Raw genomic sequence first — 26,853 nt, 5'->3', positions numbered from 1 at the left:
AGCCGGCGGCCGCCGCGGGAAGGGCCCTGGCCGCCCGGGAGTACCGGGGGGCTTTGAGCGGTACCTGCCGGTTAACGGGCTCCTCCTGGGACCCGCTGCAGCCGCCCTCCCTCGCCTGCACACGCTGCCCACGTCTCCACGGGGCACTGAGACCCTCTCTGTGGTGTTTTTTTTTTAAAGCCTGGATGTCACTTTTCCGCTCGGAAGCTCCTCTCCTCGGCTCCTGAGCTCCCCGGTTCCCTGCCAGCCGCGCCTGTCCCGGAGTGCCCGCCGGAGGGAAGAGGTGAAGCCGCAGACTTTGCCGTGTTCATTGGGTGTTGCTAGGTGCCGCTTTCCAAAGCGATCCCTGGCCCTGGAGAGGGGAGGAGGAGGCAGGCCTGAGATCAGCTAATCAAAATATACAACTGAATAAGATCTGAAGTTCAGTTAAACTGCCTGTCGGCTCGCCTCTTGCAGTTAGCCGTGGCACTTCTCTTTGACGTGACGTTTTTCTTTTTTTTTTTTTTCTGGCAGAAGGTTAAAATGCTTCTTTGCTGATTAATAAGTTGCTGCTGTGGTTGATCTCCGATGCTTCCTGTCTACTTTAATCGGTTACATTAGAAACATGTGTTCAGTGCTTTGCACATGTAAGAAGCAGCTATCTGAAACTAGCATCCATAAACAACGTCTAAATTTCTTTTTCAACTGGCTTTCTGAACTCTTTTATGAGTAATAACTTGCACCTTCTTTGCTGTGACATTAGTGATAAGAATAATCGAATTGGGCTTTGAAATATGTGTCTGTAGTGTGCTGCTTTATTGCATTTTAACTAAGTTAAAATCTGCTATTGGCACAGCCACTAGATTCCTTTGGAATGAGTCATTTGCTATTAACTATTAAATTTTAACTGCTATAAGAGAGTGAATCTTTGTATAGCGTGCTGTGAAGGAGTATAACTAACAAACAAACATGTAACAACCAAAAATCCTGAAGGATTTGTGGAGTTAATGAACATCACTGGAGTTAATGAACTTTGCCACGGTCTGTCCTGAGTCTTATTTCAGGGTTAAATGTGAGAAGGCAGAGCTGAGCTTTTGTTGTAACAGTAATGTGGTGCCTAATTATTGCTCCGGCTGCTAAGAGGATGGAGGCAAATGTGACCATCCTGTCTCTTTAACTTTCCTTCTGCAACTTCTGCAGTTTGCTGGCAAGTGTCAGTCAAACCTGTCAGTGGAGACAGAGAGAGAGGTCTGGAAGACAGAAAAATCTCCAATTTCCAAGAAGAGTGGCTGGCTTGGAGTAAAAGAGACCTGAGTTAGGAAAGGGTCTGGAGATGCTGGGGAAGGGAGACCAAGAGGATGCATGGGGGGACCAGAAGGAGGCCTTATGAGGGCTAGACTTGTGGGACTTTAATCTGTAGGCAACTGGGCTTTGCTCGTCACAGTTTAGTGACATCAGGGCCCTGGGTCCTGAAGAATATGGACCTCATCTTGTCTAAAAGGCAGTTCTCTTCTGCAGTTAATATGGGAGTTTGTCTCATGGGTGATTGCTCAGGATGGGCAGTTAGAAACTACTCTGGTCAGTTCGTGTTTCTACTTTATAGCATAAAATCATCATAACTGAATTTGCAGGACCAATCATAAATTAAGATTACATAGAAATGCTTCTATCTATACTAAATTTAACTAAACTTTTGTTTTGGCCTAGCGCTTCAGCCTTACTGCTTTATGTAGCCTTACATGGCATTTTATAAATGTGATTGAAAATTTCAAGCTGCAAAGCAATGTATAGTAATAACTGGTGAAAACTCAGTCCTGCCTGCTTGGGCAGAATTGAGTTTAATGCGTGTTTGTGGTTATTGTTGGAAGTTGTCCATTTAGGTGCTTTATTATATCATCTTCTTATAATTTAGGAAATAGCTTCACTCCACAAGTGGGTCTTAAAAATCAGGATGTCATTAAGCAGTGTCCTGAAAGCCTGCGTGAGAACAGCTAAGCCAGGCCGGGAAGCAAAACCTTGTCAGGTTGAAGATTGTTCTGATGCTTTCTGTTATACTTGTTTGCCAAGCAGTTTGGAAAAATTAGCCTCTTCTTTGGATGAACGGGGTTGCAGTGATGTTTATAAACTCTGGGCAAATGGTGTTGTTCATATCTTTGTTCAGCAACATGAAAAGAATTGTTAAGGGGTGCGTTGTACTCAACCTTGTACTTGAGGAAATGAAGATAGATAGGTGTGTTTAGATACTGTTAGAAATTCTGCTGATGGTTAAACCCAGTCAAATATTTTCCTACAGACTTTGTAACCAAACTGTTGCAATATACTAATGTCTGGCAACTAAAAAGACACTTGAAGCTCGTTATCCTGATGTTTACAGTAAGCAATACAAATGGCTGAAACAGGATTTTGAAGTATTTACTATCAAACCACTTTAAAGAATATGTTTACATATTTATTATCATTTGTAACATAACTTACTCCTGAACACAAGGCTGATAGTGAAACCCTTCAAACAGGCAGTTCCGTGGTGGTTTAGGTAGAAGGTTAGCTTTACCTGGTGATCTTCAGGTAAACCTGCGTGCAGCAGTACTTGACAATACGTGAGAGACCGAGAGGAACCAGACAAGATTGTACAGGATCCCCTTCTACAGACGAATGGGTAACACTGGTTAAGGAAGAGGAGGTGAAGGCTGTGAGCATCCTGGAATAGCAACTGGTGATCTGACTCACCAGTATTTTAATCAGTCAGGCATTCTATTTATTTTTGCTTTGGAACTCTTAGATACGCAAGGCAAGACTTTTTTTTCTCCTAAACCTGTTAACTTAAAATGGCATTAAGTGTGCTTTAAGGTAGGGGAGTGTGTTGAGTGCTACAACTTTTTTTTAAGTCTCTTCTGACACAAATCGAAACTTCTCCTTGCTGACAGCACTGAGCTTGTTTAAATAACCACCCCGGGCCCATGCTACAATAATATGCCTTAAACTGACACGGCCGAAAACGGAACTGTCTTAATTTCAGTTCCATCTGAAACGTGGGCAGGCAAGGAAGCTCATCGATAGCATCCAAGCAGAGAAAGACAACGGTGAGGAGGCAGGGACAAGGGGAAGTGGTGCCTGGGGTTTGAAAGGGTTGTACATGTATATCTACTCCTTGGGCCCCAAACCAGATCTTTAGTGTGATTCATTTTTTTAATAAGTGTAATCTTTTTTTTTTCTTTGGTGAAACGTGTGGTTTTTGATAAGGTTTGATGACTTTGTATGATGATTTTGTAGCTAATACTGTGGACAGGTTCTTTTGGCTGCAGACCTAGCACTTTCTCAAATACCTACCAACAGCTGTTAGGACTGGAAGGTCCCCGAAAGGTGTATGTTCTTCTTTTCGTTTGACATTCCCTGATCTAGTGATGCATAAATTCCTGGCTCTTCCCAGCTGTTGCTTTGTTGTAGTGGTCAGCAAAGCAACGTTGCTAAAATGCTAGTTGTGTTGTTTTAATAAACCAGTAACAGCTACAAAAGAGAAGGCTAACCTAAGTTAATGCATTGTTCATAAAACTCTTCTCAATAAGGAAGTGGGAAACCTCACTGAGACAACATGATTTTTTTTCTTTTTTTTTTTCCTTCAAACTAAATGTCAATGTGAAACTGCTGCTCAACATTCGCACTCAGGCTAGGAGAAGAAATCTGCATACTTTGAAGCTAGCTTATGAAGCCTTATGTATATTTTAAAGCTCTTTCCCAAGTCTTTTTTTAACCAAATCTATGGGCTACTCCACAAAATGTTAACTGAAATTCTCCAAAAAGCCATTGGCAAGGGAGATTTGACCCAGGCAGACCAAGCAGGACCCCATATTATGGTATGCTGCAGAGTGTTTTAGAGCTGGAGAGGTATTTGCATTACTTTTTTCCAGCTATGAGTCTCTCTTTCTATATAGATGGTAACTTCATGAAACACAGAAATGTTCTTTTAAGGTCCCTGCTACAAATAGCTTCCAGTTGAGAAGGAAGAGCTGAAGAGGGTGAACAGGGACTTGTTTAGGTGGAGGGAGGAGGTTTTAAAGGAACAGAAAGCACATGGTTATTTCTTATATTAATAATGTTTGAGTGTCTCCTTAATTCTGACTCCCTACAAGTCTCAGATGACCTTATCCAGTATATTAGCTTCCCACAGGAGCACAGACGTTTTTTGAGGGAGGAGTTGCCACTGCCGTCGGACCAGTGCCTCCACAGCACAACTGATACTGTGTTTGGCTTTCATTCTGTAAAAATGCACTTTCTTTTTTACAGCAGTGAGAACTAACATTAGTTAACCAGAGGTGAGTGCAAAACCTTAGTGAAGATAAGGAGATAGTCTTTAATGCTGCTAGCAAAAGCCCGTTGTGGGTTAGGGGTGTAGTATTCACTTTTATCTACTGCATCATTAACCCGACTTCCCCTTTCTTCCTTGACAATAACGAGCCCATACACATGTCTACAGAAGGAAGAAAGTCAGGGATATTGAAATCAAGAATTACAGTTGAATCTAAGTGACTTGGATGAGGGAGAGGAGGTTTTGAAAACCAGAGAAGCACTTTGGGGTATGAAACAACCACCCTCCAGCTCAATAACTTGAAGCTCCTCATGTTGCACGTACGTAACTTATGTCTGTACAGGAAGCTGTGCTCATCTTGGAGCGGCGGCAAGTAAATAGGCAGCTGAAACCACAGCTCCAGCATGTCTCGTGGGTAAATCCTGTTCTTGGTGCTCTTGCCGTGGAACCTCAGGTACCCATTTACTGCTCCCAAGACCCCCTTTTATCTAGAGCTTCCCTGAGAAGGGTTGCGCGCGGGGCCTGGGCCTGAGAGACTGAGTGCCTACGTCCGAATTAATGGGGCTTATGAATGCTTTGCACCTCTCTGGATTGCCGCCCCCTCCAAGTGCACAGAGATGAGTCTAGCCTGTTCAGTTCTGAATATGTAGCTTCAAGAGAAGTTATGCTTCACAAATTATTTAAAAGTTCTGATTTTATTTTCTCTTTAATCACAACTTCTGCCAACTATGCTTGTTGTAGGTACCATAAAAATAGTTGGGTTTTTGATTCTTATAAAGACCTGAAAGTTGTGCAGCAATAGTTAAACTGGGCTGGGCTCGCAGCTTCTGTGCCTACACAGCCTTGTAGACCTGAGTCACACATTAAACTGTCTGAGCGCCGGCGGCTGCTGTGTTAGAGGACATTGCTTACAATAGCTACCTCATTTTTTTTTTTTAGTCGGCAAGGGAGGTATGTGCTTTGTTGACTTTAATCTCAGTAATATTTCCTTGTTATTCTTTTCTATTTCAGAGGGCGACAAGGACTTGCAATTTTGCTTCTCCCCTCCCTCTGTTGGCTTTTAACTAGGCTGAGGATTGACTTGTAGAATTACGTAGTTTTTGGCGATGGGGATGGGTTTGCGCTGCAGACCTTGAAAGTCCTTGAAGGTGAGGGGAGGGCAAGGAGAGACAGAGTTAATGCAAATCAGGAGAGAGTGAGTATAAAAATAGCTCTGAAGTTGTCAGTTTGGTCACTGGTGGCTTGGGTTAGTCATCTGGCAGGCTCTCTTTCTGCTGCTCCAAGGGATTATTTTACAGCACTGAGATTTGACATAATTTCTGTAGAGGAGAGGGAGCGGGACGGGCGTAATGAGTGGGATACTGTCATCAGCACTTCTTTTGCACAGCAGCTGTTCTCTGTTTAGCCGCTGAATGTGGTCATTGTTGACTTTCCTTGTATACCTGCCAGGTTGTTAGGTGACTCATTTACACATCACACCAAGGTTCACGCACTTGGCTCCCTAACGGCTCCCTTCCCCTTTCTTTGGTGGCCCTTTAGGCACAGAGCACCCACTAGTTTTGTCATTTTCCTGAGTGATCTGTGTTGCCAGGAGCCTGTTAGAGTAAATGTCCTGTTACCCCAGGCAGCTGTTCAGGGCGGGTGGAAAGGAGACAAAAGGAAAAGAAAATCCTTGGTGCAGATTTAAACTGATGAGCCTCAAAGATGTGCTCCTGTAATAGTTTTGAGATCTTGTTTTTGCTGGCCTCTGTTCAAATGTCCCTCCTCCTTGTCTTATATTGGGTTCGTGGTACTTAAGAACTGTACATGTTTGCTAAGGTTTCTGAATTTTCGTGGGCTGTTTAATGATGGAAATGTTCATTTTAAGATGTTGCACTTGAGCTGTGAGAGGACTGGCACGAGGAAGTGACCTCTACAGTTAAGGGGCAATAGAGCATATTCTGGTTTAAAAGAAAACAACTGTGTTAACTTTTCCGGAATCCAAGGTGAGGGGATCAGGGGCTAAACCAAAGCCATTATTTCCTGTGGGCTTGTGTTCAGTGTGGTTGTAGGGAAGCCCTAACTCTCCACATTTGTGACTTCCACCCCACAATATATCCCTGTCCTGTCCTGCAGTGCCTTGCTTCCATGCTTCTTTATACTTCTCCCTTTCCACCCCTGGCTCCCTTCCACCTTCCTCTGCGCTGCCAATTGGCCAAGATTTGGCATGTGCTGGGACTTGTTTGGAGCTACATTTACGCTAACTGGTCAGCTAGCAGCCCGTGCTGATTGACTCGCCAGCTGCTGCCAAGCGGAGGGGTTCGTCTTTTCCAGCACCATCACTGTCTTCTATCCAACACCAACTTGCATTAATCCGATACACCATAAGACCTCTACTTTTGTGGGGCTTGACCAAGTATTTCAAAAATTATTGGTGATTAAGGGAAAGGAAGGGGAGTGAGGGAGGAGCTATGAATGGGCAGGCTGATTGTCTAGCCTTGTTTCATTGGAAGGAAAAATGAGAAATGGATTTGAGGGTGACTGAGTACAAGGAAGAAAGCAATTAGCAGGATTCTATGGCCATTTTATGTGGTGTGAGAGCACAATGTAATTTCTCCTAGGTGCACTCTAGGAGAAAGTCTCTCGTGTCTTCTTCTTTATTCTTTTTTTGGGGTGAATATTCTTCCTGTTTAGTGATACGTTTCCTCTTCTATATGGTTTCACTGTTTGTATTTAAGCTAAAGGAATATACCAAGAAATAAATTTCCCTTTGAAACCTGTGTGGTCTCATATTTTTAGTACTTGGAATAATGTTGATTATTCAGTTCTTCAGTGGTACAAGTCAGGGATGGAGACCTGGCAGTCTTGGGTTCTTTTTCAGCTCTGTGCTCAGAGGTTGGGTAGGACCTTGATTTGGTTTAAATTATTTAGTAATCTGATACCTTCAGCAGCCTCCTGTTTCTCATGAACTTGAAGCTGCTTTCTGCCTGTGAAGTTAAGTATTTTGACAAGTGTTTTGCTTTGGTTTTTTTTTCTTATTCAGTGACTCTCTGAACCTGTGAAATGGCAGTGATGGGAATTACATGCCAAGGAGCTCCTGATCCAGCCATCAAGCACAAGAAGGAGCTCACAGCTACCAAGGGGCTGAACGAGACAGTTAGTGAAAAGCAGAGCAGTGTTTGCAAAGTAGAAGATTCAAAGAAGGTCATCTTTCACAGTCAGTGGAAAATCCTGAATGATGTAATCACCAAAGGAACAGCAAAAGAAGAAACAGAAGGAGGCTGTGCATCAATTTCTATTATTGCCCAAGCAGAATGTAAGTAGCAGAGCAGTCTGCTCTTCATTGAGAAAAAGGAATGTGTAACGCGCTATGAGATTTCACTCACTTTGCACTCCTGGAGAGCTGAGCTGAAATCTATTTGTAATCCCAAGTGGGGTGGAGTTAGTGACACATCCCAGTCTCTATTTAGGAAGCTCATGAAATCTCCTAATAATGTGTCAGCATCCACTGAATAAAGCATAAATAACAGAACAGCATGTGGCCATTGCACCTAGCTGCTTTGACTATAAATCTGTGTCCTGCTGGGTCATCTGTTCTTGGCTGACTTCTGAAAGATGTTTTAAAAGAGGGGGGGAAAAGAGGGAAAAAAACAAAACAAAATAAAGCTGTCAGGTGGGAAAGAGCTGGGGGATCAGGAGATCGCAGTGCTGGGAAGCTGTCTAATGCTGGGGGAGGAAGAATGTAGTGTGGATGATGTGGCACAACTGTGTGGTGATTTGTCCGGATCACTGCTTGGTTTAGCAAGTTGGTAGAGTTGTTTCTCAGTCCAGTTGTTACCAGGATAGACTTTGCCTGATATTGAAGACATGTGATGATCCTGTTTTCTTTCACACAGGTGAAAACAGTCAGGAGTTCAGCCCCACTTTATCAGAGAGATCCTTTATTGCTCATAGTAAGCGTTACAGGTGAGAGACCCCTTAACATGAATACCCACCTTCACTGTTATATGTGCTGACTTGTTCCAAATCACCCTGGCTCTGTGTGCTTGCGATAATTTTTCCAAAAGCACTCCTGTTTGAATTAGCTTTTCTGTCTGAGGTTCGGGAAGAGTGTGTCTTTCCCCAAACATCTTCCTCAAAACCTTTTTGTGTTAGAAGAAAATAGAAGTTTAAGCACAAACCACTCAAAACACCTTGCATTGTCTTATTGTCAATGCCTGCTGATTGTCTTCTGCCTCTATTCCTGGGTTGTCTAATTTGTTTTGGAATGACTGAGTCATTTTTTGAGGTTCATGAGCTTGAGGTAGAAGGATCCAAGGGAAAGTTTTCAGTCTTTTTTAACTGAACTGTCCTGATGCTTTTGAAACCATGTTACACCATCCCCTTTGAAAAGCTGTGGGAAACTTAGGCTGCTGTTAGTAGTCCTGAGAAAAAGGAACTACTTTGTTTCTGGGGAGGTTAAACAAAAGGGGATGAGAGAAGAACCTTTACTTAATGAGAGCATCAGCAACAGAAATAGAGTTGTGAAGAGAAGCTGAAAGTGGCAAAGGGGGAGTAACAGTTGCAATTGAAAATGGAGGCCTGGGACTTGCTTTTCTGAAGTCATCTGGGAGTGAGCCACTTTTCCTTCATGAAGAATATGTGCCCTACTGGGGCACATACTGGAGCTTTATTAAGCACTGGAGCTTTATTAAGCAGCTCCAGTGCTCTCTGAAGTGGGTGTCTGGGATATAGACTTAGGTGCTGCCTGTTTTCTGGTGGCTTTCAGACGCTGAATCTGGCCTTGGGTGGCATATGGTTTGACGTTGCCCACTGACTTTGACGTTGTCCCATGAACCAACCGAAGAAATGCAGAGTGAACCATTTCTTGAGGGCTTTATGTAGAATGCACACCAGCTAATTGTTCAGGTTCAAGGCAATGTGGTAATGCCATCACCTAGAACGCTACTTATTGGATCTTTTAGCACTCAGTGGTGCACTGAAACAGCAGGAAAAGGTGGAGAGAGCAATGCTGGCTGTGAACTGCATTGCTCTTCAGTAAAGGCAGATGATATACTGCATGGATCAACAGAACAACTGTGATTTCTTCATTTGAAGATCAAATATCCTGTTTTCTCTTACAACTTGATTAAAAAAAATCTAACTACTATGATTGGTATTGAATAACTGCACGCAAATGTTCCTCTGAGAGTTGCAGCTATCTGTACAGACCCCCAGTTGGTGTGCTGGCCAGTGCTGTTTTGTATATATATGCATTCCTAGAAATCGTATTGATTGAGCTTTACATGCCAGAACACTTTGGCTTTTTGAAGCTATTTTATTTGAGTGTGCTTAGTCATCCCTTTTCTTTGGTGCAAAGCCTATTTTTCTTTCAAATAGAGCAGACGTTTATATTATGAGCACTTTTATGAATTTTAACAATTTTTTTAAATAGATTGCATTTATACATAATCTCTGTGTTCACTATAAATCATAGACACAAACTGTCTCAAAGCAACCTGGAGACATTCAGTACTTTTTCCCTCTACTTTGCCATCTAGTCCTGCTGTTCCTTGCAGAATTTGCAAATACTGGGAGACTTAATGCTTTGCTTCCCCCACGCACCCCCCACATTTCTTTCTCGCAATGCCAGATATACTACTGTGCCTTGATATTGAAGTTACAAATGCTACATATTAGAAAGCAAGAAGTTATGTTATCATTCTCTGTTCTTTAAATCTCAGAAGGCAGAATTGCTTATTCTCATTCTTGTTCTGTTGGTCATAATTGTTAACTGGAGGTGTGCTTTCACCGTCAGATCTAAGAGACTTCATGCATTTTGGTTTCCAATAGCCGGTCAGACAGCCTCGATCAAATCCCTAACAATGTGGCCCATGCAACGGAGGGGAAGATGGCGCCTACCTGTTGGAGAGGGAGGCATCGTGGTAAGACGAAAAAGAAACGTCACAAGAAAAGATCCAAGCTGAAAATACAAACAGTGGCTGCTGGCAGGCGAGGTCCCAGAACTCCAGAACAAGAGAGCTGCACTCCAATTCCCGTCCAGGTGAGAATCCTTAAACCTTCCTTGGTTTAGGAGTCCTGCAAACTCCTAACAATTCTTGGTTGAATTTTGGGTGGCTATATTGAGGTTCCTGCTCAGCTGTTTTGTTTTGTTTTATTTTCTAGGAGGATGAATTGCACCAAAATACTCTTTACAGAAACAATTTTTGGGTTTCAGAACTTAACAAGGACTTGGTCTATGATCCACTGCCATTTGAGAAACCTGAGAAAGTTCTGTCCACGGGCAAACTCCATTCACCAAGAAGCCAATACAAAACAGAACTGCACAAGTTGATAAGCCCTATTCAGTGCCTTAATCATGTTTGGAAACGGCACTATCAGAGGGACAGTGTTCCACAGCCTGAAACTCTCCATCCTTTTCCTTACAACATAATACCCCCTCATTTCCCACATCTGGACAGTCCGCTCCATGCCATGAAACGTAATGCTCTGGAGACATACTTCCATGGTGATCTCAACTATCAAGACAGTGAGCATCACTTACCTGGCCTAAACTTAGAATATAGTTTCCCCAAATGTGTCAACCAGTCCATGAAAACCAGTTTGGACAAGATTTCTGTGGAAGAATACTTGGTAGATGCCTTGAAGGGGAGCGTGAGTCTCGGTGAACCACAAAATTTAGCCAGCCTAGCCAAGACGTGGAGAGGAGGTGGTCTGGACCCAAAGGAACAATTTCATGAAGCGGATGAAAATGAAGGCGTGCTACTTAATGAGGTGATCTTCTGACCCTACACACTAGTGTCGTGGAAGGCAGAGTTTCTCCTGGGCTTCAGAAGAGAGAGAATCTGCATCCATGTGCTAGCTTCTGTAACAAGGCTGCATTTTCTGAATGGTTGAAATATGGGTGAAGACTGCCAGTTAAAGATGCGGTTTTGTTTTTTGAAGGATATGAAGCCCTGTCTTAGAGTGGTGGCTCTAACTTGTTCACTCATTCACAAAATATGCATGCTTGTCTATGAGAAGTGTTTCTGTGCTTAGTCAGTCTTCAAACATGTCTTCTCTGTTTGTCTGTGAAAGAACCCAGTCCATTCATGTGAACAGGCTCCAATATTTTATTGGCTATAGATGACCTACACGGTGACACAGACAGAAACCAGGGACATGTAGATCGTGAAGGTGCAAAAAGCATGTCTGCTGTCTCTGGTAGGAACCCAGCAACTCGCCCGTTGTCCCTTGCCAAATGCAGGGCTTGGGCATAGCAGATGCATGTAAATGTTAGAGGCATGATTCATTTCTTCTGAATTCAGTTCTCTCTTGCCACCTTAAACTCCTCTTAGAGTACTCTTCACTGGAATCAGTGTGACCCTGTCAGTATTGTCGGTGGCGTTCAGGGTGTCACTTACCTGCCTGAACATGTTTACACTGGGACCTAAGGCACAATCTCAGTCTACTGACTATAAAAAAGGTTTAGCTCACACATAGACGTCTATGTGTGTTCACATTTAGTCATGTGAATCTTGTTTTGTTTGTAGGATTTAGCTTCGTAGTTATGTCCTGCACATGAAGGGAATAGTTTGGAGCTCCAAAGCTATCCAAATACTGGTGGCCTTCCTTTACAACAATGGGGTGCACTCATTTAGATCAAACAGAGCCCACAGAAATCAAGTAGGTCCTCCCGTATCGTTTCATCTCAAGCCTGTGACAGAAGTAATTTTGTACAGGGATTTTGAGAGGTGCGGTGGTATCTATCATTGTGCTTTTTCTGAAAATGTTGGTCTCTGTCTGTGGAGCTCAACAGTTAAGTGTTTCTTTCCTTGCTTCATCTTGTTTTCTGATTTTAACTTCCAGAAACTAAAGCCAGTGGATTATGAGTACCGAGAAGAGGTTCATTGGACCAAGTGTCATGGTTCTTTGGGCATTGGCTCTTTTGGAGAAGTATACAAAATAGAGGACAAACAGACGGGATTTCAGTGTGCTGCCAAAAAGGTAATTATGTGTGAGAAAGGGGGGGGGGCAGTCCTGACACAAGAAGGCGTACGGAGAAAAAGTCTTCTCCTTCCAGCTACCAGTAGGTACCTTATTGTACAGTCATAGTGAAATGCTGCTGTGGTTATGTCCAAGGGAAAACTTCAAGGTGATGGCATGGAGAGAAGAAGCAGACAGACAACCTGTATGTGCACAGGGCGTCAAGCTTAGCAGCCAGAAATAGGTTCATTTGGCCTTCAAAGCGTGCTAGAAGGGATCTTGATTTTTGTGCTGAGACAGGCCGAAAGAGTAGAGATTTCAGAAAGATTGTGTGTCCCTAGTGACTGCGGGGGAGAAGCAGCTGTGTGAGTTGTCTGCTTATCTAACTGTTCTCATGTTAAAACACGTCTAGTGTACATGGTGACATGGCATGTGTTTCTCTGTTGAAAAACGAATAAAGTAGGAAAAAAATAAGGCAGTCAGGAAGCACTCAAAACGGAGAGAGCTTTTGTCTGTTCAGTGAGTGTCATATGCAATACTGGCGCATTGTAATGAGGTGATTCTGTTACAGGTGCGGCAAAGGATATGTGTTTTTCCAGAAGTTGGCATAATCCATTGTACACCAAGATATGCCCTTGTCATACCATGTATGAAGTGTGTGGAATATAACTTGAATCAGGGTATTGATTTGTAGGCAGCCGTGGGGGGGCCTCAGAGGTGAAGGCAGAGTGATAATGCAAGTAGATGATGAGAATGTAAACTATTTTGTTTGAACTTAACACTTGAATAGTTTAATCACCTCTGTGAACTGATGTTTCTCACGTTACTCCAATAGAAAACTTCAAAAAGTGCGTGGGAAGCGTTTGTCTTGAGTACAAAAATAATATTATATGCAAAAAGAATTGGAACTTGCGTTTTTCAATTTAAAACGTTTGCTTTTTCTTGTTTACATTGGTCTCAACTTGATTCATTGCCTGTGGAAAGATTTAAGTGGCAAGACTAAGCCAGCTTGTTCAGTTTTTTAGCCATTTCATTTGTCAGCTGTATAGAAGCAAACATATTTAAAGCATGTAGAAAATTATTTCCTATTCTGCGTCCTCACATTTTAGATGTGGAATTCTGTGGCAACATGACCAGCTTGTTTTCTGACAGTATATAACTACTTAAATTTATTATCCATTTTGCAAATAGACAGTCTTAGGAGAAATAGTTGTTACTAGTGGGGTATGTTTTCATGCAGGAGGAGTGGTTGTGCTGAAAAGGAAGACATGAGAGTAGGAGAAGCTGAAGTCTTTCAAAATGTCAATTTTTTTTTTTTTTCCCTAATTACTGGAGCATTTCAAAGGATAGTTCTGTAGATCAGAAATACATCTTGTCAGACCAAACTCTTAAACCAGTGAGTTCTAACGTGCAAGTTGAACACTTAACTATGATGTGTTTCGTTTTACATCAGTAACCGTCTTCAATTACTGCTGTCTGCCTGAGTTAGAAGGGGACTACCTGACCTTCTTTCACCATACTTGGTGTTGTAAGCACCTGCTCTCCAAATTTTTGAGATTAAAGAAAACTAGCTATAGCTGGACTGCTGACAGTGAAGAAACATGATACATCCTTTTCCCACTAGAATCTTAATGACTCATGTTTTCCTTCTGGTCTTTAGCAAATTCTTGTTTTATTTTGTTTGGCTGAACTTAGTGAATAGAGTTTTTCTTTAACCATTTTTCTGTGCAGGCTGAGTACCACCTAAAAAGGTGATAGTGTAGATCGCTGCTTGTGGCCATATTTCATATTCCCTCCTTTTTTGGGGGAGTTTTATTTTTGCCAAGTACTGCACCATCCTTAATTTTTTTTCCTTTTTCATGAAAGCAGAATGCTTAAGTTGTCAGTATTATCTTTTTAACTGAGACAGAAATTACCTTCCTCCTGAAGATTACCAGTACTCAGCTATAAGCTGGAGGTATTGCAACCTGGCATCTTTTTTGATAAATCTTCACTTTACTCGGACACTGAGGATGTAGGGATTCTCATCCTTGTTCATGAATCGTTCTGAGTGTTCCCACTTATTGCTGTACCCACTGATTTCTGTTAACGAAGGTCATCCTTGTGCCTCTGCTGTTAAACAGTGTAGGATACTCTGACCCGAGCACCAGAGAGGGACGATTCTGTCAGGGTTCGTCATAAAATTTGTTCAGTACTTCTTTGTTTCTCTAGGTACAAGTTGAACACTTCCGTGCAGAGGAGTTAACGACATGTGCTGCAATAACAAGTCCTAAAGTTGTCCCCTTGTACGGAGCTGTGAAGGAAGGACCTTGGGTGACCATCTTCATGAAGCTGATGGAGGGTGAGAAAGGAACAACAATGGAAGCACCATTGTAACTGTTGAATGCGGTGGACATTGATCTCCTCTTCCTCCTGCCCCAATTTTAAATCTGTTAATTCTTTGATGTATCCAGAGTGTTCCTAACGTTAATTCCTGAGTGGGTTGGGATAGGTATGTGTAACCCCTGCTGGTGTGTAGCAATGGTCTTTCTGTGGGGGGAATAATTTCCAGTCCTGCCTCACTTGAGTTCAAGATGTGAAAATTCTCATTAAGACACACAGCTGATGCTGGTTTTTGCTTTCATGTTTATTTGCACGGCACCGTGTAAAGCATATTGGCTGGAACAGGGGATACTGTATAAGCAAACCTAGATGCTTCTGTTGCCTGATGCTCTTTTTCTAGCCAGGACCATGGAAAACACAGCTTGTGAAGAATTGGCTGGTGATCAGTAGCACCTAGAAATGTCTGATCTCATCACAGAGTAGTTGCTTTTAATATAAAGCAACACCGTTAAACTGACACTAAGCAAAAGGCTTCATGAAAGAGGCCAGTTTCTGTGGGCAGTAAGAACTCTGGGAATAAACAGAAGGAACAGACCCATGTGTGGAAGATAAGGGCTGTCAGACCTGGCAGTTCTCATTTCTTCGTCAGAAACAACGAGAAACGCTGATGATGCTGGGAAGAATTTAAAGATAAGCTAACATGGACTCTCTGGGTTCCTTTCTAGGTGGCTCACTAGGTCAGCTAATTAAACAGAGTGGCTGCCTGCCAGAGGACAGAGCCCTCAGTTATTTGGGCCAGGCATTAGAGGGCTTGGAGTATCTTCACGCTCAAAACATTCTCCATGGAGATGTAAAAGGTAGGATGGTACTAAAGGTACCTTGTTCTTCCCTTTTTCTTACAAGAGGCAAACTGCTTGGAGATTAAGTTCCTGAGTGGCAAAAGGTTAGTTACTAGATTTTCAACTCTACATTTGAGATTAGAGCTTAACTTGGTTCTAAACAGCTGGGCATATCATATTTGTCACCTCTTTCTTTCTGTCATCCGATGGGTCTGACAGGCTGTTTGCCCAGGCTGCCCCACCACTGGGGCAGAGGAATCTCCAGGGCGGATAATTGGTAGTTTATAAGTAGAAATAACTATAGTTGTGTACTTGCTTAAGCCAATGACACTCCATAGGAGTAATAGACCTTGGTTTGGACTCAGAAGACTATAGTTCTGTGGGCTTTTGACTTTTTTTTTTCCTATCTCAGTGACCACAATACAAAGAAGACTGACTAATTAAAAACTTCTCATTGACAGCGGAAAATGTGCTCTTGTCTGATGATGGAAGCAGAGCTCTTCTGTGTGACTTTGGTCACTCTGCTCACCTTCATCCAGATGGCCTGGGAAAGTGCTTGGTCACAGGTAAGGATTTTCTGCTGCGATTCTAAAGAATTGCCCTACTGACTCATTCTTTCTTTTTGAACATTTACATATGGCTAATTTGCAAGCAACTGTATTTTCCAGACTTAACGTTGCTCATAGTGTTGCATTTATTGATATTACTGTGATGTATCCCACTGACAGCTAAAATGAACTTAAGGTTGGAAGGTGTTCCTTATCTCCCAGTCTAGAAGGCCGTTGTATTTTCTGTAAGATTATGTCAGCATACTACATTCAGTGTTTTGTCCCTGCAAGAAACCACATCGAAACTTAAAAATCTAACTCTGACTTGTCATGTAACCTCACTAAACAGCTGGGGAAGAATCCTGACCTCTGCCAAAGCAAAATTCCTCGCTGACTTTTGGACAGTTAAATTTTATAGTGCTTCTTAATGCAGCTGTGGAAAGAGAAGGATATGTTTTCTAATGCTGAGCTCACCAATGGAGCCAATGTTTTGCCTCCCAAATTTGCTGGGAAGGGGAGCTTAACACCTATTCTGTGTATAAGGGATGAGACTGATACGGAGACGTAGCCTTTGAACAGCTTATAAGAGCACACAATGCTGCTTTTTGGGTTAAGGTGACTTGTTTCTCACTTTAACTGAAAAGACAAGGAGGCTTCCCAGCAGTTGCACTGAAGCAATTGTCTAGTTTACATGCAGTGAGTTTTCATTTGAATGGTTTTAGGGAACTATGTGCCTGGCACGGAAACTCATATGGCTCCAGAGGTGGTCATGGGAAAGCGCTGTGACTCCAAAGTGGATGTCTGGAGCAGTTGCTGTATGATGCTGCACATGCTTAATGGGTGCCACCCTTGGACCCAGTACTACAATCACCCGCTCTGTCTAAAGGTAAGTGAACCAGCGTATCTCCAGTAAATGGTACGTAAGCCTGCAAAATCTCATTATACCTAGCTAGAGAGCAGTCATTTCAGGAAAGCTGGCTGAGAGCCAGCTGGGCATTTACGATGATGCCAGCCTTGCTTTGGAAGCTGATCATTTCTTACGCCTCTTAGACTGCTGTGTATTACATGTGCTAGGGCTGTTTCTTTCGTATCCTGCTCATGACTTGGGTGTGACTTTTTAGCCATTCAGCTGTAATAAAATTACTGCTCAGGTCTCTCATTTAATGCTGTAATTTCAGTTGGAAATGCTCTCAGGGTGGGAAGAACCTTTCTGAAATCAAGTGAAGCCTCTCTGGTCTAACCTCTTTCACTTCCTGTTTGTTACACAGATAGCTAAAGAGCCACCTCCTCTGAGGGAAATTCCACCTTCCTGCAACCCTCTCACTGCTGAGATTATTAAAATGGGTCTGGAGAAAGAGCCTGTTCAGAGAGCATCTGCATCTGAACTGAAAACTAAGACCAGTGTCGCACTTGAAGAAGGTAGAAATGTCCTGTATTTAAAGCTTCTTATCCACACTGGTAAAGTGGCCAGTCACTACTTATGTCAGAGTGGCCCTATGGGAAATATCAGTATGTTTTACTGTTCAGTATATCATTTGCACAGGCTTCAGCATTGATGTGTATTTTTGGGCTGATAGCTGTTGCCCACAGCCAGGCGTTTCTCGCCCAAATAAATTAAAATTTCCTGTGTGCTGTCACATGCTCTTTCTTCCTTCTCTGCTTGAAGTAGACTATGTTGTGCTTTATGTGGGTTTATTAAGGTGTGTGCTGTGGCTGGGCTCATATTAAGCTGAAGTATCAACTGCATCTCGTGAGCTAGAGCCTGGTATGCAGCAAAGCTGAAAGCAGAGGTTTATTGCATCCTGAACTGTAACTCATACTTGTGGTCCAGTCTTGCCTCTAAGACTATCCATAATTTATTTCAACTTAATCCTGCTGAAAGGTTCTGTAATGGAGCAAGAATTTGTAGAGGTGATCTGGTTTTGTCTTTTGAAGAAGCTGGGCATTTTACAGCAAGATACAGTTCAGAAACTCTTATTGTGAAGGAAAACTTTTACCTCTTTTTTCTTTATTTGATAATGTTTGTATGCTTTTTGTTTTTATAGTGGGAGGTGTGACAAGCCCCTGGAAAGGTGAATACAGAGAGCCTAGACATTTATCTTTGAACAAAGAAAACAATCCACAGACATTCCTGTCCCCCACAGTGAGCCCAGTTTCTGAGGCTGGTTCTGACCCAAAACTGGCAGTCAAAGTTTCTTGTGTGAGCCCAGTCCTACCACCACCATCTCTGGAGCAAACAGATGAGGTCGAGGGAACCCCTTGGAACGTGTGCAAGGAATCATCTGAGACCTGGGATCCTCCACCTCTCTCCTCGACTCCTCTCCCCCTGAAGAGCTGCAGCCATGTGGAGAGAGCAACAACCATTTCAGAACAAGAGCTTCAGCAGCTGGAAATAGGTAAGCGATGTGCTATGTAGGGAATTCAGCTTTTTGCTTGAGAGCATGATAAAAATACAGCTGCTTTCTTTTGGCTTCTTGACAGTTATTTCTGGTTTTTGAGCTTGGATGTCATTTTGTTCATAGTTCCTCTCTCGTTACACAGATTGCTCAGCCTTCCTTGAAATTACCAAAACTAGTAGTTCTTAACCAATTAAATATGCCACAAAGGTAGTGGTCAGGATTTCCTTCCACTCTCTGAACAGTGGAGCGAACTTCTGTGAGAGGTGCAGGAACCTCTCAGAAAACAGCCAGTTTCAGACTTGTGTGTATGTGCACCGTATAAATAGTGTCCGCAGTTCCAACTGCATCTGAAATTTTAGGTTTTCAAACATAATTCTTTTGATAAAGGGATAAGCCTATTGGATGGGAGATGTCAAACGAAGCAGTATAGTTAAAAATCAGTCTGCAACTGTTTTGTTCTGGGCATTGGAAAACCTATAGCCACCAGCCAGCGAATTTGATTACCAGCAGCAATCCAGAATTTGAAAACCAGCAGTAAGTTCAGTGTGAAAATCAGTGAAGTAATAGTCTAGTTCCATTGCCCCAGTACAACTCAACCTTTCACTTTTTTATCCCATACTTTCTAGTCTTTGTAAATGAATTGAAAACTTCAAAGCTAGGAAAAAAGTGTCTTGAAATGTAACTGTTGTCACGGAACTGAGGAATGGCATTTTAGGGGTTGCTGAGGGTCAGCTTTCTTCTCAAATGGCTTTGGATCTTCAGCAGCCTTGTGAGGTCTGGATACTATCAGTGCAAGTTACTGCAAGAGTTGAGTACGTAAGTTTGACCTTTCCCTGGGTATAATGTGGATGGATCTAGAGTGAAGGCTGATAGGTGACATAATAGGCAAGAACTGGGAAATTCTGGGTGCTAGTCCCGTCTCTGGCATTTTGCATGTCATTGCACAATTCATCTGTCCTTTCTGGCTCAGTTTCCCTATTTTCACAGTGGTGGCTGTAGCTGCTACTTAGCAGAGGAATTGTGTGTCGTGTGTTTTGCGGACACTAATATCAATGTTCATTAGATAATGCTGAAGAAGCTTTGGGTATTAATTGCAGTAACTGTGATTAGAGCAGGGAGGCGTGAAAGGAAACACTGGAAACGTCTTCCTTCTCTTTCCTTTTGCTTGCAGAACTGTTTTTGAACAGCCTTTCACAGCCTTACTCGCTGGAAGAGCAAGAACAAATGCTTTCATGTCTCAGCATCGACAGCCCGTTCGTGTCAGATGCTAGTGAGAAGGTGGGTATAAATGGATGCTAGCCGTGTTATTGTGGGTGTGGGGGGGTGGCAGGGTAACCACCTCTGGGAAACTGGACGCTGTGACCAATGGACACCTGGAGTTTCTCCCGTTTGTTGCTGCTTTTTGACACACGGTTTGCTGGAGAGTATCTTGGGAAGAAATCTTTATTCTTGGACAGTGGGGTATTTAGGATTGTAGTGGTTCTTCAGTTTACTGTCCAGCATGGATCCCTTTCCTCCAGTTGCTCTCCTGTGCTGTGTACTCACAGTAAGCATCAAGTGTGTGGATATGGAAAATCTCAGCGGCCTTGACCCTCTCTGTGCAGAAGAAAGGAACTGCAGAAGCAGTGATGAGCGTAGGAGCTGTACCAAGTTGGACCAAATGGCTGTGGTCTTCTTCCTGGCAATGGCCACTAAAGGGATGTTTAGGGAAAGACCAGAAGAATAGGGCAGAAGAACAGAGACCCTGCTCTTGGATATTCATTCCCAGCCTATGGATCTGTTCTCCATGAACTTCTTTTAACCCATTCATACTAATGACTTACGTAGTCCAAGTTACTTAAATACTAAGTTTAATTAATTTTGTTTGCTCTATCTCTGGTGTTCATAAGCTAGGGAATACCAGTGAGAAACACTGAATAAGCCTTGTTGAACCAGGGAAGGACGTAAGCCCTTCAATCATTGTTTTCAAAGACATAGAGTCCAAAATTGTGTAGCCTGCCATCTACAGGAGTCATTTCTGACTGTGAGCATCTTTTGTTTCCTATTTCTGTTCCTCTTCTCAGCCTTTGAATGCTTTTTGAGGAGGATTGAGCAGAGTTCTGTACAGTAGTTCAGCTGTTGACACAGCATGGTGTGCAGCGTGGGATGTGACTCTGCTTTTTTTTTTTTTTTCCCCCCTAGTATCTAACCCTAACATTTAATTTGATTTTTGACTGGTACTTGCCACTATGCTGATGTTGTCAGATTGACCTTCTATGACTCTAAGACAGTGTAGACTTTTCCAAGCAGTACAACAAGGTAGGGTCTGTAGTTGTTTATGTACAGTTAACTGTTTTTCCTGGGTGTTACTTGTCACTTACCGACATTAGAATTTTATCTCAATAAAGATTCTCCTGTCACTAAGTATGATAAACCCCTTTTTTTCCTCATCCAGCTTTTCAGCTGATTATTGATTTGACTATTGATAATAACTTACTATGTCTGCAAATTGTTGCATTGCTATTCGTCCCCTTTTCTAGGTGGCAGGTGAATGTTGAATAACTCAAGGCCCAGCCTAGATCCCTGTGGATTAATACTTTTTTTGTCCTGAGAAGAAATGTTTATCTCATGCAAGCTCATTTTCTTTAGGAGCCTTTGACACACTTGTGCTTGCTTCTGCAGAACTCCATGAAGGCTTCTCATAGCTTGAGGGACACCATGAGCTCTGGGATTCATTCCTGGAACAGCCAGACAGATGGACAGAGCTTCAGTTGGAACAACCTGCTGAACCGCAGTCGGCACACAGACACTCCCAGCTATTTCAACGGTGAGCCTGAATTTCTAAAGCTTGGATAGATGGTCAGGTATGATTTTTCTCAGTATCTAGAGGGTCTGGGATATGGAGTCTCGGAGTTCTTCTTATCCTTCAGTTACTGTGTCAGCACAGACCCTCCTAAAAGCATACGGGTTGTCAAGAGGCCAAGTCTGCCCCAGCCATAGATGGGTGGAAGGCACTCAACTCTGTGCAGCCAAGTAAAAGCCAGAGAAGTTCCTGAACGCACAGAGTCTGGTTCATCTTTGTATGCCTTCCCTTGTGCAACTGCCATGTGCAAGAATATATGCTTTATAACCATAAATGTCTACAAATGTCTACAAAGTAATTTTGAGGGCATGTTGTGCAAATCAATGCATCTCTTCAGCTGCTTTCTTGCTAAATCCAGCTCTGCTCTGTGAGTCATTGTTGTCTTCAGCAAGCCTCCATGCTCAGCGAAAGACCTACAGAAATTAAATGCTTAATGACAAAACCGAGTTCTTCTGATGTATGTGCCTTGCTAGTCAATGTTTCTGTGTTGGACTGTGAAGTCATTATGCCTACAGCAGAAGCTAATGACTTCTCTTGCGCATTTCAGGAGTGAAAATCCAGATCCAGTTGCTAAGTGGAGAAAATTTACACATCAGGGATTTCCACAGGACAAAGGTGGGAGACATTGCCACTGGGATAAGCAGCCAGGTGAGACACAAAGCTGGGAGTTAAGTACAGCATTCTGACTGAGGAGCAATTTCTTCCATAGTGCAGCCTCATAATGCCTTAAAACCAGTGACCCAGAAGTCCATTCAAGGATCCTAATGACACGTTTAGTAATATAACTTCAGTGCTGCTGCTGTAAGTGTGATACCAGAAGATGTTTTCTGAATCATAAGCCATTGCTAATTGTCATAGGGACCATAGGGATCTCCATCTGAGAAAGTACCTGTGCTGCAGCATAAAAATTCTTCTCCTCAACTATAAAGATAAATTCTTTCCTCTGTCCCTAAAGAAGAACCACTATATGACTTTTTCATCAAGAGCAGTAATATCAGCTAAAGGAAATGGGCTGTGTTTTGGCTGTGATGCTTCTAACTTGTTAGGTTGGAGGATATTGGCAGACTCCAGTGAACCTCACTGTGGGCCTCTTTGGCAGCCCCTGAAAGAAACTCCTGAGTGTTTGTGGGACTGTGACTCATCTGAGTGTAAAATGTGGTGATCATCTCTAAACAAAGAGGTTGCAGAAGTCCAGAAAATGTTTTAGTGGTGTTGGTTATCTTTGGCATACTTTGTTCTCTTGGACGTAACACTAGCCTGCAGAGGAATTCACAGTGCCCAAACATAGGCAGTCCAGGAACCACCAGCAATGGTCAAAAACTCGGGTGAGGCAATTCGGCAGCCGGGTGAATGCTACCTAGTTCAGTTTCTGAGATACTTTCTTACAAGAGAAGGTTAGGGTGTTCCTGCCAAGCACAAGCCTCTCTCCAGGAGCTTTTCTTGGGTTGGGAAGCTATTTGCTAGGTTTGATAGAGGGGTATTATGTTCTGAAAGAGACTTGAAGTGCCACTCAGATCTGTTTGTTCTGCTTCACAGATACCAGTCCCTGCTTTCAGTCTGGTTACTAAAGAAGGCCAACCAGTTCACTACGACATGGAGGTCCCTGACTCTGGTATTGAGCTGCAGTGCACCCTTGCCCCTGACTGCAGCGTCAGCTGGACATGGCGAGTCAAACACGGTCAACTGGAGAACAGGCCATGAAGCCGTTCCTGTTTTGGAGGTTTTTACCTTGTTGCAAGAAGGAATTGCAAAAGCTTCCAACCACCCCTGCCATGGAGCACCAAGTGCAGTTGCTGGTGTTTTGTGCTGAAGTAGGATAGCGGTTCAGCAGCTCGCTGCTCTCGGGCCTCACTTCTGTTGTCTGTTCTGATCCAGTTCCAAGACATGTCCTGAGCTTAGATGTTCCCCAGAACAGTGGGAATTACTTGTTTTGGGTGTGAGTGTTAGGTTGAGCTTGAGAATGGTGGGTGGAAATTCCTGCTTTTCAGAGGAATGCGATTGTGCTTTTCAGGAGAATAGGGGGTTGGATGAGAACTACTGTTGCTCAGCCTCCGAGGTGAAGCGGGTAGTTGCTGGGCTTGCCCAAAGGAGGAGGTTGGGTATCTTCAGTGCAGCTGTGGTTGTTTGCGCCGAGGGGAGCTGGCTAACTTCCTTCTAGCTGGAGGAAAAACTTAATGTTTCTGTAGGCTTTGGGTAGCATCATCTCTACCTCTAGCCTTTTGCATGGGGAAAGTCGACAGCAGTAACTAGCTGGGTTCTTGGTTTCACCTCCCACCCTTCCCCGCAGACGCTTCCTTCTTGAATCAGAAAAGAACTTTGTTCCCAGAAAGAGCTTTGCTTGCAGCTCTCATCTTCAGGTCTCCTCCCCGACTTAGGAGCTGGTGCTCTCTCTCTGATATTGCTGCCAACGTTGTCTGGCAGGTAGGACAGGAGGAGGGTATTCCCTGGTGGGCAGGGTGAAGGGGTTGTGTTCCTCCATCCTGTTTCCACCGCTGACTCTGGACTTCATGTGAACTGTCCCGTCCAGGCAGCTCCCCCTGGAGGGGGAAGGACCGGCGGCTCAGTCAGCTCAGACAAGGTCTGAATTTTGCTGCAGTGTTTATAAAATCTCACTCCCAGCTATCAATCCAGCCGGCCGCTCGGCCCCTCCGCTGGAGATCAGTGCTCCAGTTCTGCGTGGTGTGTTAGCTCAGACTATCTTCACCAGCACTTACAGACTGGCACGAGGATTCGTGCTGCTCCCCTTATGTCAAAATGTGTTAAAGGAGTGGGATGGGCAGCTGGGCCCTAATGCCTTAAGCTTTGAGCTTTTTTTTACTGATTTGTGAATTGTTTGGAGTATACTGAAACTGCGTGGGTCAAATTCAGACGGGCAGGTGTTGTCAGCCCTTCTATAACCCAGAACAAAACCAGAGGGAAGTGTAAGCTATGAGTGTACTTGTTCAGGACTGCTCGAAGTCCTTGCACATCTGGAAATCAGGGTCACTTGACAACGTGCTGTGGCTCTTCCAGTGTGCTGTAACTACAGTGGCCTCTGAGCAGGGGCTATCTACATCCAGGCTGAGTAAAGAAACAGCTCCAAAAAAGCAAGGTAGGCCCTGCCAGATCTGTGCTGGTTCTGAGAGACACAATGGGGCAGGAATGTTGGCAGTTTTCTCAAGTGAAGTTCACTTAGAAAATAGCTGGGAAAAGATATGCTCTGGGCCTCCCTTTTTGAGGACCAATGCTCCTTAAGCAACTGATACTCTTTCCCTTTGGTCTCCCAGAACATCGGCTGGTTTTGATACACTAGGCAGTGACATCCCTAATCAGAAAACTAAAGTAGTGATGCAATAAAAAAGTGGAATTCTTGAAGAAAAATGAAACCTGTCACAGCTATGGATATAGTTTTTATAGCACTTTTTGTTCTAAAGCACTTAATACGTTGTCCAAAACATACCTAATTATATCTGAAATGCCACATTAAGAGTCTTTTTAGTAAACAATTAACACATTACGCACATCTCTTCCAGGAAGGAGTGGGGGGAGTGGGTAGGTTGGCTCGATTTCTTTTTTTTCAGATGCCATAAACTACTAAGAATTGTAGGCTCTGGAGCAGGAGGGATCAAAATGCCTCTCCAGGGTTCCCAGGAGCTCCCAAGCACGTGTTCGGTGCAGCAACCAAACTCCCCACTCCTGGCACCCTTCCTAGGCTTCCTCTGAGGGGGGGAGGAGAAAAACCTGTTAGTTGTTTCTAAGAAGAGTCAGTTGGTGATGTGTCAATATGACACATCACTGTTGGTGATGTGTCAATACGAAAGCATGGTCTGTTCCCTTCCCAAAGGCTGCATCTCGTGGCTTGCACTGTTGTCTGCAAAATGCTTCGATGTATGGGTGTACAGTTTTGTACATTGGTGTTAGACTCAAGTTCTGCCGAGCAGCAGGGCAGGATGCAGCAGCCCTCTGTTTACAGGACTTCTGAGCTTTACACTTCATCTATAGCATTAACATTAATCTCAGGCCACCTACACGAATGGGTGAAAGGCAGTAAACCCTTGCGAACCCAGAATGTCTTTGTTGGGTAGATGGAGATGTCCATGTTCTCCTGTACTCTCACACCAGCATTAGCCAGTATCTCCATCCTGTTCCTTTTGTCCAAAACCTTCAGTCCTATTTTGCTGCCACCTCAAGTGAGAAAGTGAGGCTGCAGATTTCTACCTAACAAATCTGTTACGTGACAGCCGGCCAGACAAGCGGGCTGAGGTGTCAGCAGTCCCTGCCAGATGGGAAAGACGCTTCGGCAAATACCACAAACCACTGGTGCTTTCCTACTGTCCTGAAATGTGGTTCTGCTCTCAGGAGTATCTCCAGGGTTTTCATGTTTTTGCTACCTACCAGCTTGGGATCTCCTTGACTCTCCTCTGCTGCCAGGACAGTTTCCTCTTAATTTGGCTGGTCATTATTGCTGTAACAGGCATAAAAAGTCCAGCTTCCAGATGAAGGCTGGCTGTGCAATACTGACAGAAGAAAAAGTCAGGAAAGCTTTTTGTTATCCATGTTAAAATTTGGCTGAAACTGTGTGTAATAACATAACTAGTCTTTAGGACAGAGCTCCAGTTCAGGGTAGGGAGGACAAATAGCAGTAGGAGTGATAAACACAGATGGCTCTTGTCATGTAGCTCCTTCCTAAAGTCTGGAAAAATCACTGTTGGCAAAGCAGTGTGAAGCTGATAATCTCTTTGGGATGGGCAGTACTGGCATGGGTGAAGACGATGGAATGACTAGCTTGTACTGAATGAATGACACTTTATAAAACTGTGATTTCTTGAAATTAATATTTTGACCTGCATTTTCACAGGGAAAAAAATAAAGCTGGAAAAAAAGATTCTTCGTTCTCATTGCTAGTGGTTTGATACGTTGTCCCAGAGAACAAGACAATGATGCTGAATAAGACGTTTTTCAAGAAGGGGAGCCTGGTCTGATTAAACTCTGCTACGTGTTACCCTAGTTTTTGGGGGATGCAGGGAGAAGTCATTTCTGGGTATGAAGAGGCAGCAATAACTTTGATGGATCTGAGCACAGGATTTGCTAAATATACTGGCATCTCTCTATTTCCAAGTAGATGGTCCTTTTTCCTCCTCCTGTCCCATTGCAGGCAGGGGGATTCGCCGTACTGAGAGCTGCTGAGCCTTCCCCTCGATAGTGGAGAAGTAGGTCTGGGATCCAGAGGTACCGGGTTAGGCAGGCAGAGCTCTGGAGGTTCGCCCACACCTTTCAGCAAGTGCTTCTGCCGGCTGTTGGTGCAGGAGCTGTTTGTCTCCACTTAGGTGGTGCGTTTCTGTTAAATCAGCGCAGTGGACTGGAGGTGTGCTGGTGGCATTGCCAGTGAGCGAGTGAGGTCAGGTGTCTTGAAACATAAACCCCAAATTGAAGAGGGGGGGGGGCGTTGCTATCACATACCTGTGTTTGTACTGTGAACACAGAAGTCAGATCAGTTGTCCCCAGAGTGAGGCGGGTGTTTTGTCACTAGACTTCCCTGGAAAGATACAGATCAGCTTAGGGAAGCACTAGACCACCTCTTGTCTCTGAGGACAGCCCAACTGAGAAGCAGCGTAAAATAGCTTGTGTTGGGCCTTTGCCCTGGACCTTTGTGCTGGGCTTAGCCTCTCCCTGAGCCGTCTGCTCCTCCACGCTGTGG

The 26,853-nt window shown here is 43.6% G+C and overlaps 1 protein-coding gene across 1 annotated transcript; it reads left to right on the top strand.

The window, feature by feature from the left end:
- The first annotated feature begins 198 nt into the window (after positions 1-198).
- Positions 199-26,025, top strand: MAP3K14 (mitogen-activated protein kinase kinase kinase 14). The gene is made up of 16 exons (XM_009287863.1): positions 199-283; positions 7,305-7,577; positions 8,158-8,227; positions 10,094-10,304; positions 10,427-11,035; positions 12,110-12,247; positions 14,438-14,567; positions 15,274-15,405; positions 15,849-15,953; positions 16,658-16,821; positions 17,204-17,354; positions 17,981-18,331; positions 19,506-19,612; positions 20,996-21,140; positions 21,724-21,824; positions 22,713-26,025. The coding sequence occupies exons 2-16, from the start codon at positions 7,325-7,327 to the stop codon at positions 22,875-22,877; spliced, it is 2,832 nt and encodes a 943-aa protein (XP_009286138.1). The 5' UTR covers positions 199-283; positions 7,305-7,324; the 3' UTR covers positions 22,878-26,025.
- Positions 26,026-26,853: the final 828 nt, after the last annotated feature.

Source organism: Aptenodytes forsteri, unplaced genomic scaffold (assembly GCF_000699145.1).
Source record: "Aptenodytes forsteri isolate BGI_AS27 unplaced genomic scaffold, ASM69914v1 Scaffold249, whole genome shotgun sequence".
Lineage (NCBI taxonomy): Eukaryota > Metazoa > Chordata > Aves > Sphenisciformes > Spheniscidae > Aptenodytes > Aptenodytes forsteri.
Note: the sequence above shows the minus strand (reverse complement) of the source record. Positions and strands in the feature narration are given on the sequence as shown.

Bases quoted from the DNA above. Each gene is read 5' to 3' on its own strand.
- MAP3K14 (XM_009287863.1), top strand. From the start codon at position 7,325: ATGGCAGTGATGGGAATTACATGCCAAGGAGCTCCTGATCCAGCCATC. The intron at 12,248-14,437 runs GTAATTATGTGT...TTGTTTCTCTAG, and splicing joins TTCAGTGTGCTGCCAAAAAG to GTACAAGTTGAACACTTCCG. The intron at 21,825-22,712 runs GTGAGACACAAA...TCTGCTTCACAG, and splicing joins CCACTGGGATAAGCAGCCAG to ATACCAGTCCCTGCTTTCAG.